Here is a 15,959-nt window from a genome sequence, read left to right on the forward strand (position 1 = left end):
ATTTGAGAAATGGAAAATATTTTTCCATGATGAGGTTTTGGTCCCTACTATTCATGCCTTCACATAGGCACCTTTCAAATGGGCATTCTTTGTTGAAAGAAGGATGTGTGTGCTAGAAAATAAAAAATAATCATACAATGTCAAAAACTCAAGAATAAAAAAAAGATTTGGAGAAAGATATATTTTTATTAATTGTTTTTCTCTGAGCTCTGTCATCTAATTTTTTTTTGTACTATTGAATAATGCTGAATTACAAACTTTTTTATAATCATATAGTCCTACACGATCAAGGAATTAAATTAATACACTGAAATCCTAATCTGAACATGAATTGTATTCTGCCGACTAAACCGGTCGATTGTTTCTGAATTGGTCTACCAATTCAACTTATTCTAGTCGGTCAATCGATTTAGAAACGAATAGACCGATTCCTCTGTTTTTTAGAATTGAAATCTAGTTACTTTCAATATCCCCCTTTAAACTTGATTTCTTCATAACTTCTAACACATCTCTCATCTTGTTAAAAATATCATATTTGAGCGGCTTTGTGAATATATTAGCAACTTGATCTTGTGTCTTCACATACTTGACTTTAATTTCCTTGTTTGTAATGCAATGTCATAATAGCCATCAATGCGACTATACCAAGCCTGATACTATTTGTTGGAAGAAGGATGAGCGTGGTAGAAGATAAAGAAATAGTAATGCAAAATCAAAAACTCAAGAACAATAAAAAGATTAGGAGGAAGACATATTTTTATTAAGTGTTTCACTTTAAACTCTCTTAACTATTCTCTCTCATTTTGTACTACTGAATAATACTGAATTACAAGTTTTTTTATAGGCATAAAATTCTAGACAATCAAGGAATTAAACTACTACAAGAAAATTCTAATTTAAACATGAATTGTATTCTGTCGACTGAACTAATCGACAATTTCTGAACCGATCGACCAGTTCTTCTGTTTTTCAAAACCAAAATCAGATTTTCTTTCAACATCCTCTTCCCCACCTCACCAATAAAACATAAAACAATTGCTCTCTCATCATTCCCGATATCTTTTTTGGCATTTGAGAAATATTTTTAAAACCCTTCAAAGATTTTAGTAATTGGATTCCTTATCACAATTTCTAGCAGACAACCTCAAGTCGAGGATTCAAGCCCTACATTCCTAGATGCTTATATTTTCAATCGACATTATAACAACCATTTTTGACATTTTTACTTGATTCTTAGGCTCCACACCTTAGAAAGAAAGGTTTGCCTATGTTAAGACCTCATTTATATTGAAGGCCTTCAGGTGGTCCTGAAATGAACTCCGGGGAAAGAAAAGTTGCAATCAAGACAAATCACAGAGTACAAAGTCCTATGGATTTCAAGAGGGTTGCTCCTAGCACGATGGTGAAGTCTAGAACAGTATTTTGATAAGGATCGTTACTGTTGCACTTGTATATAGCTGCATGAAACCCTCAAAGTTCTTGGAAAAAAAAATGGTATGAACAGTTAGTTCCCAGAAAAATATTAAAAACTTTGTTTTTTTTTTTTAAAAAAATTGTGCCTTAAGTTTTTTCATCGAATTCTTTTTTGATCTTTTTCGATTGATAGTTACATGTTTTAATCCAAAATTTTATTTTATTCATGTTTATATTTCAGGTTTGAAATAAGAGATAAAATGAAAAATATGAGAAAAGAGAGAAAATTATTGAATTTTCACATTCCAATAACAAAAAAAAACTTATTTATCGTGCTGATGAGTTTTATTTAGTGAAAAGAGTTTTAATGAGGTGTTTTTTTTCTTCATCTTGATGGAAGAAGTGAATCAAAGTTGAGTTGAGAAGGAAAATTTTTCTCAATTTAATTTAATTTTGTATTTTTTTTTATCAATTTAGGATTGTTTTGGGTTGAGATTTTAAAAAAAAACTTCTATGGATGTCTTTGAGCTGTTTTTATGTTAAAATATGTTTGAAAAAAAACAATTTTTAGGGATAAAATCCCACCGGTCAGAATCTAGAAATGTTGTTTTTGTTTTTGTTTTTTTTTCTAAAAAATAAAAGGGTTCTTCACCCATTGGACTATAAAAAGAAAGCTCAGGCACATAAAGCTGGTTTGGCAGGCCCGTTCACTGGGCTTCTTTTAACATAGGCTAGGTGTCCTAGCCCTCCCAAAGCCAATTGTCTAGCCTCCTTTAACCTTTTTTTTTTAAAAAAAATATAATTAAAATTAATCACAATAAATCAGTTATAAATGTGTTTCGGATGCCGTCACAGTAAGAGCGTGTTTGGCAGTGTGGTAGTGGTTGCTTTTCAAATAGCTTTTCGTGCCGAAATACATGTCAATGATGTTTTTTTATTTTTTAAAAATCATTTTTGACATCAGCACATCAAAACGATCCAAAAAGTACAAACCGCACTCAATTTTAGCAAAAAAAAAAAAAAATTTGAAATTTAGTCAAATGCAAGTTCAACCGCAGAGCCAAACAGGCTCTAAGTCTTCATTAAATTAATTTAGAAACTTTTTGAAGTATTATTTGATAAAATATATTTGAATTTGTACATGTTTTCGAATAATATTATCCTAGCAAATGTTGTTTATGTACAATCCTTTAATATATATATATCAATTTTTTTTTGCTTAAAATATTATTCAATTATTTTTCTATGTGTATATAATTTTTTTTTTTAATAATTTCTGAAATAAAATTATTTAACCCAACTAGATTCAAGATGCATTTAATAAGTTTAATGGGCTGACCATATTAATATAAAATACCGTAGCTTCAAAATAAAATGAGATCATATTATGAATTTACACTTATTTTCTTTTTTAAATTATTTTTTCTATTTACAAGAACTTCATCGACACTATAAATCCGTATCCAAAGCAAAGCTCGGGCAACAAGACTAACTTGTAACTGATTTATGTTCTTCTAGTTTATCACTTTTTTTGTTGTTCATGTACTTTGTCCTTCAAATTTTCGTCACTGAGATTTGCTGATTAAAGCTATTTTTTCTTTCTTTTTAGGCTAAATTGTTGATAGAAAATTTTCTATGACAAATTGTTTTGAAAATCAAAGAAATTTCTTACTTGAATGTTATTTTATATATGTAATTTAATTTATTTATTTTTTAATAATATAATTAGAAATTCATTAGATGTTTTCTTATGCTAATCAATAGTTAAGAAACTTAAATCGATCCACTTAATAAATCGATCCAAAACTTGATTTAAATTAAGTTTTATAAAAAAAATATAAAAAATTAATTTAATAAAAAAAATCAGATTAATCTATGATTGATAAAAACTTGTTGATTAATCTAGATAAACTTGTCTAATAAGTTAATCCAAGTTAGATTTAACAACATTAAGTAAAATTATATAAAAGTTATAAAATGCGGTGAATTCTAATTGTAGTAAGTTTTATTGTTAGAGAGAGAGAGAGAGAGGGGGGCATAATTGCCCTTAAAAAATATTGAAAGAAAATTTAATTTCGATTCATATATAAATTAATTTACAATATCTCTTACCAATGAGAAAAAAAGAAAAGAAAAGAGAATTCATTTAGTACCTATAAAGCCCAACTAAAATCTGATACAATATTATTTTTATTATATATAAAATCTGATTTTTTTAATATATATTTGTTTTTTTTTTTTTAAATCCGGTCTGATACCCACCAGGCCGGGTTGGGTTTTAAAACCATGCTCCCAGACCAGTTGCTTAGTAGGGGCATTTCCCTTCCCTTCGACAACAGCCGTAATCAACTAGCCTCCATAGTCTCTGCAAAACAGCACAAGCTCTCTTGTCTCCTTTGGTATCACCTTCCTTTTCTTCTTCTCTGCTCATAAGGTTTTCATTCTATAACTGTAAGTTTAACTTTTATTAAGTGTTTACTGGCTTCCGTTATTAAGATATCAGCAAAGGTACCATCATTAAGTGAAATGGGTTCTTGTTTTCATGGCTTAGAATCGCTTTATTGCTTCGAAATGAAATGGGTTTCAAGAGTTTTCTTCAATTTGTTTGAAAATTTTAGTTTTTTATTCTTTGGGATTTTGTTCCTGAGCATAGATGGTCTCATATGTGTGTTTTTTTTTTTTAATGATTTGGGCGTGTAAAGGTTTCTGCTTTATTTGTGTACTTTTATGTTGGTTTCCTTCCTTGTAGTAGAACTATAAACACTCTATGCAACTGCAATATGAGATTACAAAACTTCCATTTTATTTGATGTGACTTGCGATGAAGTTATTGTCTCTCCATTGCATTGGTTGTTTGATCAGCAATGAATTTGATGATGTTTTAGGTTTTTTGGTTGCTGATAATGTTGGAATTTTTTGGTCATTAAGTTTGTGTTTATTGTTGTAAGACGCCCGTTATTGTTTTAAGGATGATTTGCACTTGCAAGTCTTACTTTTTAGTTCAACCTGCAAAAACTGTGACTGTTTCGATTGATTCTTAACCATGAGATGTATGACATTCCATCGACATGTTCTAATGAGTCCTTCCCCACTTTTCTTGGGGGGGAGGAAGAGGCCCAAAACCATCCATTGTCATCAATTGCTTGAAATCCTCTTGATGATACAGTCCGAGTTTACTTTAGTGGAGAGTACACATTTTATTTTGGCAGTGGAAAAAAGTTTGTTGCTAGAGCATAATGGTTATTTGTTTGAATGTATAAATAGCTTATGGTCTTTTCTTTTAGAAGAGGAATTATCCTGCAATTTCTGACCTGGATAATTCAAGTGGGTATTCTATCTCTTCTTTGACTGTGTACAGTAAAGCTTAGCTCATGATACTTTTCTTAATTACACAAGTCTGACTCAAGTCACATCTTTAAGGTTGTCCTTATGCTTCACAAGACGGTGGTAGTTTGTTAACCAGTCTGGCACTCTCTGTTTTTCAATGGGTTTGTTCCAATGCGCAAACTTTTGTCTTTTTTGGCATACTTGTTCAGTAGAAGGTATTTAAGAGAAGAAAAAGATGGAGATTAAGCGTGATCTACAAGAACATTAAGTGAATCACTTAGGAATAGTTAATTGACCTATTTGATCTTTGGAGAAGCTTCTCTCTACTGGATTTTAGCTTGTGCTGCTTTTCCTGTTTCTCTGCGAGTCTCTTTGCATATGTTTATTTAGAGCTTTGTGGATTTGTTTAGCTTTGACCTGTTTATCACATGGTAGTTGCAAGCTGCTGCTTTCAATAGTATGTGTTTCCTATAAATACAGTTTATGAACTGAATTTGTGTGTGCTTGCGTCTTTCTAATAAAGAAAGACAATTGGCCTGACTGATTTATTGTACTGGTTGTAGCTTCAAAAGTCTCTAACTTTCTAAAGTGAAATGTTTTACCAATCCATCTACTTTCTGTTCTCCTTCATTCAACATGTTTATGCTGTATTGCTGTGTTGTGTATTGATTCACGCAACAGACAAAGTTAGTCCTTACTTGATGGTTCAATAGAAATGAAAGATGACAAGTAATTTATTAGCATGATGGTATTGTTTAACAAGTGCAAAAGGGAAATTGAAGTGCTCTACTGATTGAGGATTGGAGCAATGCATGTGAATATGTTATAGGAAGAACGTGGAGAAATTAGGTTTAATGCCATACAGTTTCTCACTCTATGGGTTTATGGAAGTTGGAACCGGCATGTCTATACTACACTTAAAGTAGTTGTATGTACTTCAAATGATTTTTTTAGGCCATCCAGCTGAATCATTGTAGCTGGATATCTCCACGTATGATGTGGATGTTGCCCTTTTAGCTTAGAACATATGGTATCCATCATTTGAACAGTTGATGTTCTCTGGCTCAGGCAACATATTTGTTTGCCTAATAAGCCTTCTTATCCTTTTACACAATTTTGATTCTTGCATTTCATTCTACCACACTGGCTGGGATTTTATTTAAATACTGGGTACAAGAGTTGTGTCCTTTTCTTCTCATAAAACCATTAGGTTTATTTATGAATGATTTATGACCTTTTTGTTCCTGTACCTATGATTTTATCGGCTTTTAATTTACAGATACAGATGGTTATTCCACCCCCAGTTAGGGCACCCAGAGTTACTCAGTTTCTGAAGCCCTATGTTCTGAAGATGCATTTCACAAACCAGTATGTGAATGCCCAAGTGACCCACTCACCAACAGCCACAGTAGCATCTGCTGCAAGCTCACAGGAGAAGGCCCTGAGATCAACCATGGAAAATACCCGAGATGTGGCAGCTGCTGCCAAGATTGGGAAGATACTAGGAGAGCGCCTGCTGCTCAAGGATATACCTGCTGTTACTGTTTTCCTGAACAGAAATCAGAAATACCATGGAAAGGTGAAAGCTGTGATTGATTCCTTAAGAGAAGTTGGTATCAAAATTATTTGAATTGTGGGCAAGAGAGTGTTACTGGGTTTTGCATATTTGAACTGTAGTTCCAAGGATAACTGGATTTGTCGGGATGGACTACTTGGGGAAAACCATGGAAAATGCACGGTGCTTTCTTTAACTGTTAATGAACCAAGTCCCTTTGTTCATGCTTTCATAAACAGCAGAATAAAAGCTTGAAGATAATTTTATTGATTAGACCTAAAAGATGTCCATCTGGTAGCAATGCCATGGTGATGAATGGAAGTGCTATTGCAATGTGCACGGATCTGGCAAAAATGAGAGGCATGGTCACCCCCTGAGATAGAAAGCCGAGATGGTTCTTGCAAGAAGTGGAATGCAAACTCTAAATGCACCAGGATTAAGATAGAAACACCGACTCCAACTTTATATTGCGAGCATCACCTTTGTTGCCTTTTCTTCTTTTGCATACACTTGCGCTATGAGAATGCACTATTCTTCTTTAGTGATATTGCCTATGCGATGCTACAAAAGAAGAAAAGGGGAACAAATATGATGCGCTGAAATACAAAGTCGGAGTTTATCCTAGTCGCTGGTGCAATTGAAGTTTGTTTTCCATTTATTTTATGGTAGAAGCAAAAAAAAATAAAAAATATTTATCAAAAGATGCAGAGAGAGAAAATGCAGTGGGGAGGGACGTCGATTCTGCTATACACAGGAGTTTCTAAACGTGCAAATTCTATGAAATTATTCTTGGTGGATCACACAAATCTTATGAGAAATGCTTGATTTGTTGTTCATGCTTGTATTAAATCCCAATTTCGATCTTATTTCTGAGTTTTTCTCCCATTAATGCTATCCATACAAAAGCTTGAATATCATCTCAACGCTAATCCCTTTTCCCAGTCCCGAAGGGAATCGATGCTAGCCATGAGTGCTTTTTGGATGATCACTATGGTCAACACCAATAAGACGCCCTATTTCTTGCATAACAACTGATTCCAATTCTGCCCCATTAGCTTCAGAATTGGCACTCTAATGGAACCTTACTTGTCTACTTGATGGAATGCCATGGGCTAAAGTCTCGCAAGGATCAAAGGAGGCTCTGCTGTTATTATGGGCCAATTAATGGAATCCAAATTCAGTATCTGATGTGGAACTAATAGCTAAGAACTTCTTGGAAAGCACCATGATAGAACTTAGCTTTTGCAGCCTAACAGTTTTCCTTATGTTTGGTTTATGCAGCCTGATTTTATGTTCTGTAGATTTATAAGGTGTGACTTTCAGCTTGTTCATTGTTTATTATTCCAAATCTTGTTGGTTATAATCCCTACAAAACAGTAGAGGTCTGGTGTCATAAATCCCCCACATATTCATCATTGGCTTATAAAAGCCTCCAGCTTTTGTAGCCCAAAAAAGCAGGACCTCTCCTTTCCTCTTTATCTTCTCATATTCCAAAAATAACAGAACTTTCAAGGGTAATTATGTGATTAGTGAAGTAAGAGATACCAAAACATGAAAATCTGTGTACGTTAACATGTGTATATATAGTAAACATTAAGGACTAATGGATAGTGACAATTTCTGCAAGTAGTTCTCCTATTTTGGGGCTGCCTTTTGATTACAGCCTCTAGCTGGAGAAATGTTCTAAAAGCTTTCCATGTCACCATCTTTCCTTATCCTTCTTCAACCCAACAAACAGAAAATTTTCTGCATCCCATTTCCTGCAGGACCACCCCATTTTGGCTGCATTTTCAGGTTCTTTTGCAGCATATCAGAAACCGGTGATTGTGCTAGAGGTAACATGTAACATTTTTTACCACCAGTTTCTTCGACAAAATATCCAATCTTGCCACTGTCGGAACCATTGATCAATTCTTATGAAAGCTCTCTGATAAGGTAACATGCACGTAACAGTTTGTTCATGATATGGACAACAATTTTCTGTGTTTATCCCAAGGAGCCAGAAATATGTTTGTAGGGCAGGATAGAATGGGATCGCAATTTATCTTGCATTATTGTTCGTTCTTATGCCTTTGAAATTGTAGTTTCACTCTCATTTGAGTTTCTTCGAACAATGTCTTTCCAATATCCATTTAGAAACTTCTCAGTGGGAGCTTCCTTATCATCTGTACCAGAAAAAATACCATATGATCCATTGACAAGTACAACGCCTCAGAATACCGTCACGTGCGCCTACCAGGCTTATGTTGCAGGTTATTGGCGTAACCTCACGGTTTTTTGGTGCAAGAACCATATGAATCACACCCTCAACCTCATTATCAATAACCTTGAAGGTGAAGTTTGTTGCAATTGCAAGATTGACCTTAAGCCTTGGCTTTTCTGGAGCAAAAAAGGGAGTAAGTCCTTCGAGCTTGAAGGGTGCCAAGTAGATTTACATTGGGATTTCCGATCAGCTAAATTTGCTGGGAGTCCTGAGCCGGCTAGTGATTATTATGTTGCTGTAGTTTCAGACGAAGAGATTGTATTATCGTTGGGAGATTACAAGAAAAAGGCTTATAAGAGAGCGAATGCAAGACCACCACTTGTTGAGGCTATCTTATATTTGAAAAAGGAACACGTATTTCACAAGAAAACCTTCTCAACCAGAGCTAAATTCGACGAAAAGAAACATGAGCATGATATTATTGTAGAGAGTTCTACAGGAGGGCCAAGAGATCCTGAAATGTGGATTAGCATGGATGGAATCATCATGATTCATGTTCGGAATTTACAGTGGAAATTCAGAGGGAACCAAACTGTGATGTTGAGCAGGCAACCAGTTCAAGTGTTCTGGGATGTCCATGATTGGCTGTTTACTGCCCCTGGGACTGGCCATGGCTTGTTCATATTCAAACCAGGGGTTTCAGAATCAGAAGATGACAGGGATAGCAGCAGTTATGGTGCCCAGAGTGATACCAGTGATGGGAGTATGTATTTTTCAACCAGGAGTGTCTCAGCAACACCGGAATTCTGCCTTTTCCTTTACGCCTGGAAGATCGAGTAAGGTTTGTTGTAATATATGGAAATGGCTACATGACACAAGCATTCTTATGGCTAGAACTTTCCCTGCCAGTAGAAGCTTAACCTGTAAAGTTAGTTACCAGTTATCTCCCTGATCTGAGCCCTTTTATGGATCTATATCAGATACATTATATTTTCCATGTCCATTGTGGAAGCATAGTTGAGAATTTCAACATGTAGTTTTATCCCGTACAGTTCTTTACATAGATCCTGAATTCATTTATTTTGATATAATTATCCTTCACTTAAAAGAAATATCATGTATAATAGACTTACTTCCATGTTAAATTATAGCTTCAAAGCATTCACTCAAACAAAGATTTTCAGAGAACCAATATGTTTCATGGTCAGTGCAGCATTTTTACACATAATTCCATTAGTCCAAGCAAAGCTTTCACTAACAGAGAAAATTATTGCCAACGAGCTTATACCCTTCCTTCCTAGAGGTTGGGTTTGATCTGCTCTCTCGTCACTGAAAAATATAAAATTTCATTCAATAAGCTACATCACTCAGGATATGGCTACCTTTTCAGGTCTATTTTGAAACACTGCAGCAAATACGAAAACCTGCATGCTTGTTTCGAGACCACGCCAAACCATCCTCAACTCAAATCCAGCTGGGTTTTGTTGCAGGGTTTGGTGCTTAACACAAATATCTGAATATCCAACTGCAAAGTGGCTGTCTTTCTTGTATTAAAATATATCAGGAATCCGAGGGTAAATGGCTTGGAAAAACAGATCTCTGAAGTTTTGTTAAATCTCACATTGCATTACTAATGTTGTCCCACGATCCTGGCAAAAGAAGAAGGGAATCGTAAGCTGCAGAAATGGCAAGTTGCATGAGTACTTGCTTCAGACGGAAATTAAGGCCAACAACGGTAGAAATCGCAACGAAATCTGGGCAAGTTTTTAAGGTCTATCCCTCAACAAATCTATCATCCTGGCACCGGCTTAGGCTAGCTAAAATGTGAATTACTCTGAACTATTGTTGAGAATTTAAAGCAACTCCTTTTCCACACTCATGTCCAGTCCTAATCTTAATTTCTTTTGACAAAGAAAATAGCCTCATGGTCAAGAAATTTTTTTTTTCCTTCCTTTTTGAGAGCATTTTGGAAATGCCAAGGAAACACAATATTTGACATTAGAAGTTTGTCCATCTTATCCCGCAAAACAAAATCCATTATCCAACTATAGTTGGTTGATTGAAAGATGAATATACACCCTATAGTTAGGATCAATAAATCTGTCAACCTATAATTAGGATTATTAAATCTTTACAGCTAATTTGACTGAAAATGGTGGCCAAAAGTAGTGTTTCTTGTTTGACAAGGCTGCCTGTTGAAAGAAACAGGTAACTACGTGAGGGAGATGACTAGGGCAAATGGGAGAGTGTAATGTCCATGTTTTGGCCATCGGACGCAAACTTAAACCCAAGTCTAACCCAAATTCAAGAACTCAACCTAATGTAATCTAATCTATGTATTTAAAGAAAAGTTTTTTGCCAGAGAATTTATTTTCCCTTCCCTGCCGTAATTTTTCTCTCAAACATACGAAGAGTTTAACTCTATCTAAACTTAAGCTTTTGGGTTTTAAGAATGGTTTGAAGAAACAAGTATCATGACTTCCTCTGTTGTTTTCGAATGGTGATTAAACATCATATCTTCAATAGATTTTGAAAGGGTGAATAATCGGTAGATGGATATGATAACATGTGGGTTAAGGACAACCTGAATCGATTCATAAGAAGCATGCTATAGGGTGATTTTGATATTTTGTGGATTAAAAAAGTGTTTTGGGATTTTATGATATTTAATATGTTGATTTGATAAGTGGATGATTTAAGATGTTTAATTGATGTTTTAGAATGTTAGTTTGATTTAGAATGAACTGATACGAGGACTAGAGTTATGATTTTTTGAAGAACAAGTTGAATTTAAGGATTTGTAATTTTAAAAGATTGACAAATTAAGATTTTTGAAAACCCGATTAACTGGTTGATCTGTTAGTCTGAACTAGTCGACCGGTTGACCTAATGGTTTTAGTTGACCGAGCAGTGGGGGTTAATCAATTATTTTAGGTTTGGTCAGTCTGAAAAATATTCGAGATCAATTAGGTGGATCTATTTTGATTTTATAATTACGTTTTGGTTTCTAATCTTAGAGTGATAATCTTTTATGTTATTTGCTTCGAGTTATTTTTGAGTATTTTTCTGTATTTGTTATAAGTCCTAATGATCATCGGTGGCCTCTAGTTTTGCCTCTGTTTTTCATGTGATTGAGATAATTTTTAATTGCGTGTAATATAAATAATTTATGTATGTTAATTATATGATGAGTATAGATAACGTTATTAAATATCTATATATGTTAATTTATTTTTCAAGTACTCATCTGTTTCTTGAATTTGTATTCACATTCTATTAATTTAATTATATTCGGTATATTATTCATTTGATTTGATATACATACATATATGTGAATACATGTTATATCTAGATATCGGGATACTTATCAAAAACTCCATATTAATAAAAAGTGGTTAGTTTATGTGTATATAACAGTTTGTATACCTAGTTAAAGAAAAACACATCAACCTATGCCGATTGATTCTCTCATAATTATTGAGGCGCAAACCCTAACAGAACCTTAGGATCCAAAATTCAGATAGTGACAGAGAGCATCATGCTGTTTTCGTCTGATCTGAAAGCAGATGGAATGAAAGAAAAATGGCTTCCCTAGCCCACCAAGACCATAATTTTTCTTCAGTGTCTGGACGAAGAAAGCGAGTGCAGTTACATCAGTTGGACAAAAGTTATTAGATGATACTGTTGTTTAATTTATATTGCATGCAAAAAAATTAACAAGGCGAAGAACATAAATTTGTAAAGGAGTTTAAAATGAACATTTAGTATGTATTCCATGCATAAGGTTAAATATATAGAATTACATTTAAATCGTCAAAAATCTTAGCATATCTACTATCATAAACTAGGTCTACACTCCATTAAACCAAGAGGATAGTGAATTTAGGGCTATTTCATCTCCCCTTTTGGAGGGGAAGGAAAGGTAGCCCGTTAGACAGGGCAGAGACTTTCATCCTTTGCTATTTTTGGAAGCATTTTTTTCATCTATTTTCGTTGTGTTTTTTTCTCTTTTTCTTTGGCAGACCTAGAAAACTATTCAAGAGAGAACTTTGCAAGACTTTCATCTTTTCTACTTTCAACTTCGCTTGCACAGTACGAGCCACTCAACTTTTCTGTAATCCATCAGTAGTGGGAAATCATTTTTCACCATGTTCAGAATCAACTGACAAACAGATCATAGGAACCTACAAGATGATTTTATCTATTCAATCAAGTGTTCAAGTTATTATTCTTGTAGTAACACTTGAGTTGATGATATTAATTCTCACAGTTACTCTTCTTTCAAAAGAAACAAAATACCAAAACCAAGAAAGCAATATGCATCATTTTAAATGGAGTAACTTCATCAACTCACAATGCCATTTAAACTAAAACAAGAGGAAGGGTGGAATAGAAAGTTTAAGCCATTAAACCATCCTGCTAGTCAAATCCTCTGAACAAAAGGTTTGTTTGCACTAACATTACTATGCCAGTAATTGTGCTGCATTGCTAGGGGTTCCCAAGATACCATTTATACACAAGACAAGATATTCAACCATCCCCAACCAAATCCAAAAGAAGAAAGCATGCCCACCTACACCATTCCAGTTTTCTAGAAACCAAGACCAAGACCAAGACCAAGACCAAACATCCTAGTATCCTTGAGACTACCATTCATTAGCAAAATCAACAGAACTACTCATGTCCTATGATGCCCTAAGAATGACCAAGAGCCTTGTCAATTTCTTCCACATGATCACGGAGCATGTTCCACTGCAAATGAACAAAATTAAGTCATAATGACTAACATCGCTTCTGAATCCATAACCATCGCAAAAAAGCATAAAGTTTGAGACATGTACCTGATCCAATGATAAGGTAATACCTGGAATAAAAATACAAGCATGCAATGTTAGAAGGCACAAAAATAGAAAAGAGAACAAAGAAAATAAATAAATACCCTTTTCCCACTCCCTGACCCAAGTGCTTTGACGTCCAAGCCAAACTCAATTCTACTGTTTGGACTTTGCAGAAAAAGAAAAACACTTTATGCATGCTAAGCAGATGATGTCTTAATTCCAAACTGGTAAGATCTCCAAGGGAGATATGAAAACAAAGGGCAACAATTACCTAGGCATGCATATACCAGCATGAAAAATATTCCTCTGCTCATGATAAATGAGCCTAGTACCACCACCACTAACCTAGCACTTCATCAAACATGCTTTCCCCTTATCAGAACAACAATTTTCAATTACAATTAAAAAGTTCAAATTTTTAAGGCTCCTGAAGGAAAAAAGCTAGCCAGAAAATCAACATAAGAGATCACAAACAGCATCAATAAAAACAAAAAAGTTCAATTCAGTTTCATAAACTAAAAACAGTTTCAAGTCTCTAATTACACAGAAAAATGGAAATAGAAACAGACACGTAAGACTTTCACAGTATAATCGCCCTGCAGATATGACAAGTAGGCTTTTTTTTTATTCTGGTTCTTATGAAATATGTCAGCAGAGTTCAGCACTGAAATGAAAATGTTATTGAAAACTTGAATGCTGGTGACTTTGTAGCTTCATTCACCCTAATAGTTGAGTCCTTTCCCTATTCCATACTAAAATTAACCAATTTATCAAAAAACAATGATTGCGTTGACCTATTCCAATTTTAATGGAAAGAAAGACTCAATTCACCTAGGCATGTGTCTGCATTCACCCACCCTGTTTTGTTTCTCCGACAATCATGAAGTAGCTCATCTTCCAAGAGAAGGGGAAAAAAGCTTTCCACACATGCCCATATACGATCATCAAACATTGTGCTTTCCCCTCAATACTTGGAGAGGAAAAGGTCAATGCAATTTGCTGACTGGCTTTATATTTCAAAAAAACACTTAAGATCATTGCCACTTCCATCAAACCAGTGGCATGGATCATATGGGCCTGTCTAGGCAGGATGCAAATCATGGCCCAAGATTATCTATGTTCTATACTGTAATAAAGAAGACAGCATTTCAAGAAATACCCTCATCATTGGGATGTAAACAAGAACTCACAACAAGCACTTTATCCTTAGCCTCAACCATGTCAGAGGTTTAGGAACTGAGACTCAAGACAAGTATTGTAACACCAGCATCATGCTAGGAAGGTGCACTATGCATTTTTACCCGCTTCAAGATCACAAAAGGGAAAAAAAAAACTCCTCCCAACCTTTCCAAATTACTTGCCATCTTTATGCTTGCCTAAATATACAGGAATGGCTACTCTATTGCTTCCGATCATTTCCATCTCAACAACGATTGCACATTCACATCCATTTCTACAGAAATTGTTAGATTCAGTTCGAAAACTGATTCATACATTTGCAAGGACAAAAAAAGAATAGTTGCGCACTACAACAACATACCTTCTCTCAATCTCAACGGTCTTCTCTTTCATGAACTAAACAACAATGCTATGAAAGCTAAATCAAACTAACCTAGTTTCTTTTCCCTCCACTTCATTGACACTATCTTTCACTTCAAAACCTAGATATACCTCACAGTCAAAACGTTTACTCCTTTTCTTTTCCAAGTAAAACCAAACAAAACCCCAAAATGAGTAAACAACATCTGATCTTTAAACCCTAAAATAAAAAACCCACATCATAAAAACACTATCAACAAACAAACAAAACATACAAACACATCTAAAAAGATACCTTTTTTGCCAGGGAGAAGGTTGCCATCTTTGGGATAAAACTCACGAATATCGACATTAATCTTTCCTCTCCAGTTCCTGACTGTCACTCTCCTATTCCTCCCTATCTACACAAAACAAAAGTAACCCACAGTCATTTTCAAAACCCTCAACACATAGAACAAATACATCAAACGGGTAGGAACCTACCTCACAAACAACAATTTCATCAGAGTTATCAGAGGATGAGTTGTCAGCCTTGGTGGGTTTCTTGGCCGGTGGTTGTTGAGCATAGTTGTCATCAGCCCCACTTCCTTCCTCCTCCCTTGCTGCTGCTGCTCTCTTTCCTCCTCTTCCGGACATTTCTTCTCTCTGTGTGTGTGCCTCTTACAGAGCAGGAAAAAAAAATACAGGACCACCACACTACTACGACAGTTTTGATCGTCTCTTGGCTTTCTTTTGGTTCGGTTGGTCTTTCACGGTGCTGTCTGGAATCCAAACCCCATGTTTTATAAAAATTAAATTTTAAAAAAAAATTATTTTTTTTATGCTTTTTATATACTATATTAAAAATTATTTTTTTAATATATAGTTTTAAAAAATATTTTAAAAACAATTATTATCGGTATTTAGGTGAGGGTGCGGCTGGAGTAAATTAGTGAGTTTTTGTTGTGCTTTTAATTTTGTGTTGATAAAAAATCTTTTAGCCCAATTTTAGCTTTTGAGCTTCTTGATTTTATATTTAAATCATTTTACTAGAAAATATTTTCATGTAGCTATTTGGTTTTTAAAATTATGTAGTTTGATTAAT

The 15,959-nt window shown here is 34.5% G+C and overlaps 3 protein-coding genes across 5 annotated transcripts; 2 read left to right on the forward strand and 1 right to left on the reverse strand.

The window, feature by feature from the left end:
• Positions 1-3,661: 3,661 nt before the first annotated feature.
• LOC7490177 (uncharacterized) lies at positions 3,662-6,568 on the forward strand. 3 transcript variants are annotated; one of them, XM_024604860.2, is made up of 2 exons: positions 3,662-3,812; positions 6,020-6,568. In XM_024604860.2, the coding sequence occupies exon 2, from the start codon at positions 6,026-6,028 to the stop codon at positions 6,368-6,370; it is 345 nt and encodes a 114-aa protein (XP_024460628.1). In that variant the 5' UTR covers positions 3,662-3,812; positions 6,020-6,025; the 3' UTR covers positions 6,371-6,568. The 3 variants fall into 3 exon arrangements, with proteins under 3 accessions (XP_024460628.1, XP_024460629.1, XP_024460627.1); XM_024604861.2 differs by having other exon boundaries at positions 3,683-3,847; XM_024604859.2 differs by having other exon boundaries at positions 3,697-3,864.
• A 1,312-nt stretch (positions 6,569-7,880) lies between these two features.
• On the forward strand, positions 7,881-9,561 carry LOC7466763 (uncharacterized). The gene has a single exon (XM_002310497.3). The coding sequence runs from the start codon at positions 8,409-8,411 to the stop codon at positions 9,336-9,338; it is 930 nt and encodes a 309-aa protein (XP_002310533.1). The 5' UTR covers positions 7,881-8,408; the 3' UTR covers positions 9,339-9,561.
• A 3,322-nt stretch (positions 9,562-12,883) lies between these two features.
• Positions 12,884-15,659, reverse strand: LOC7466762 (RNA polymerase II transcriptional coactivator KIWI). The gene is made up of 4 exons (XM_002309900.4): positions 15,359-15,659; positions 15,171-15,276; positions 13,340-13,362; positions 12,884-13,250 (listed from the first exon to the last, which is right to left on the reverse strand). Exons 1-4 carry the CDS (start codon positions 15,509-15,511, stop codon positions 13,194-13,196), a joined length of 339 nt encoding a protein of 112 aa, XP_002309936.2. The 5' UTR covers positions 15,512-15,659; the 3' UTR covers positions 12,884-13,193.
• Positions 15,660-15,959: the final 300 nt, after the last annotated feature.

The sequence above is a fragment of the Populus trichocarpa genome, chromosome 7, assembly GCF_000002775.5.
Source record: "Populus trichocarpa isolate Nisqually-1 chromosome 7, P.trichocarpa_v4.1, whole genome shotgun sequence".
Lineage (NCBI taxonomy): Eukaryota > Viridiplantae > Streptophyta > Magnoliopsida > Malpighiales > Salicaceae > Populus > Populus trichocarpa.

What these genes read in the sequence shown, in the direction of transcription:
- LOC7490177 (XM_024604860.2), top strand. Translation starts at nt 6,026, where the DNA reads ATGGTTATTCCACCCCCAGTTAGGGCACCCAGAGTTACTCAGTTTCTG.
- LOC7466763 (XM_002310497.3), top strand. Translation starts at nt 8,409, where the DNA reads ATGTCTTTCCAATATCCATTTAGAAACTTCTCAGTGGGAGCTTCCTTA.
- LOC7466762 (XM_002309900.4), bottom strand. Translation starts at nt 15,511, where the DNA reads ATGTCCGGAAGAGGAGGAAAGAGAGCAGCAGCAGCAAGGGAGGAGGAA. An exon ending in ATGAAATTGTTGTTTGTGAG is followed by an intron (nt 15,277 to 15,358) that starts GTAGGTTCCTAC and finishes TGTTTTGTGTAG; the next exon opens with ATAGGGAGGAATAGGAGAGT. An exon ending in CCTTCTCCCTGGCAAAAAAG is followed by an intron (nt 13,363 to 15,170) that starts GTATCTTTTTAG and finishes TTTTTATTCCAG; the next exon opens with GTATTACCTTATCATTGGAT.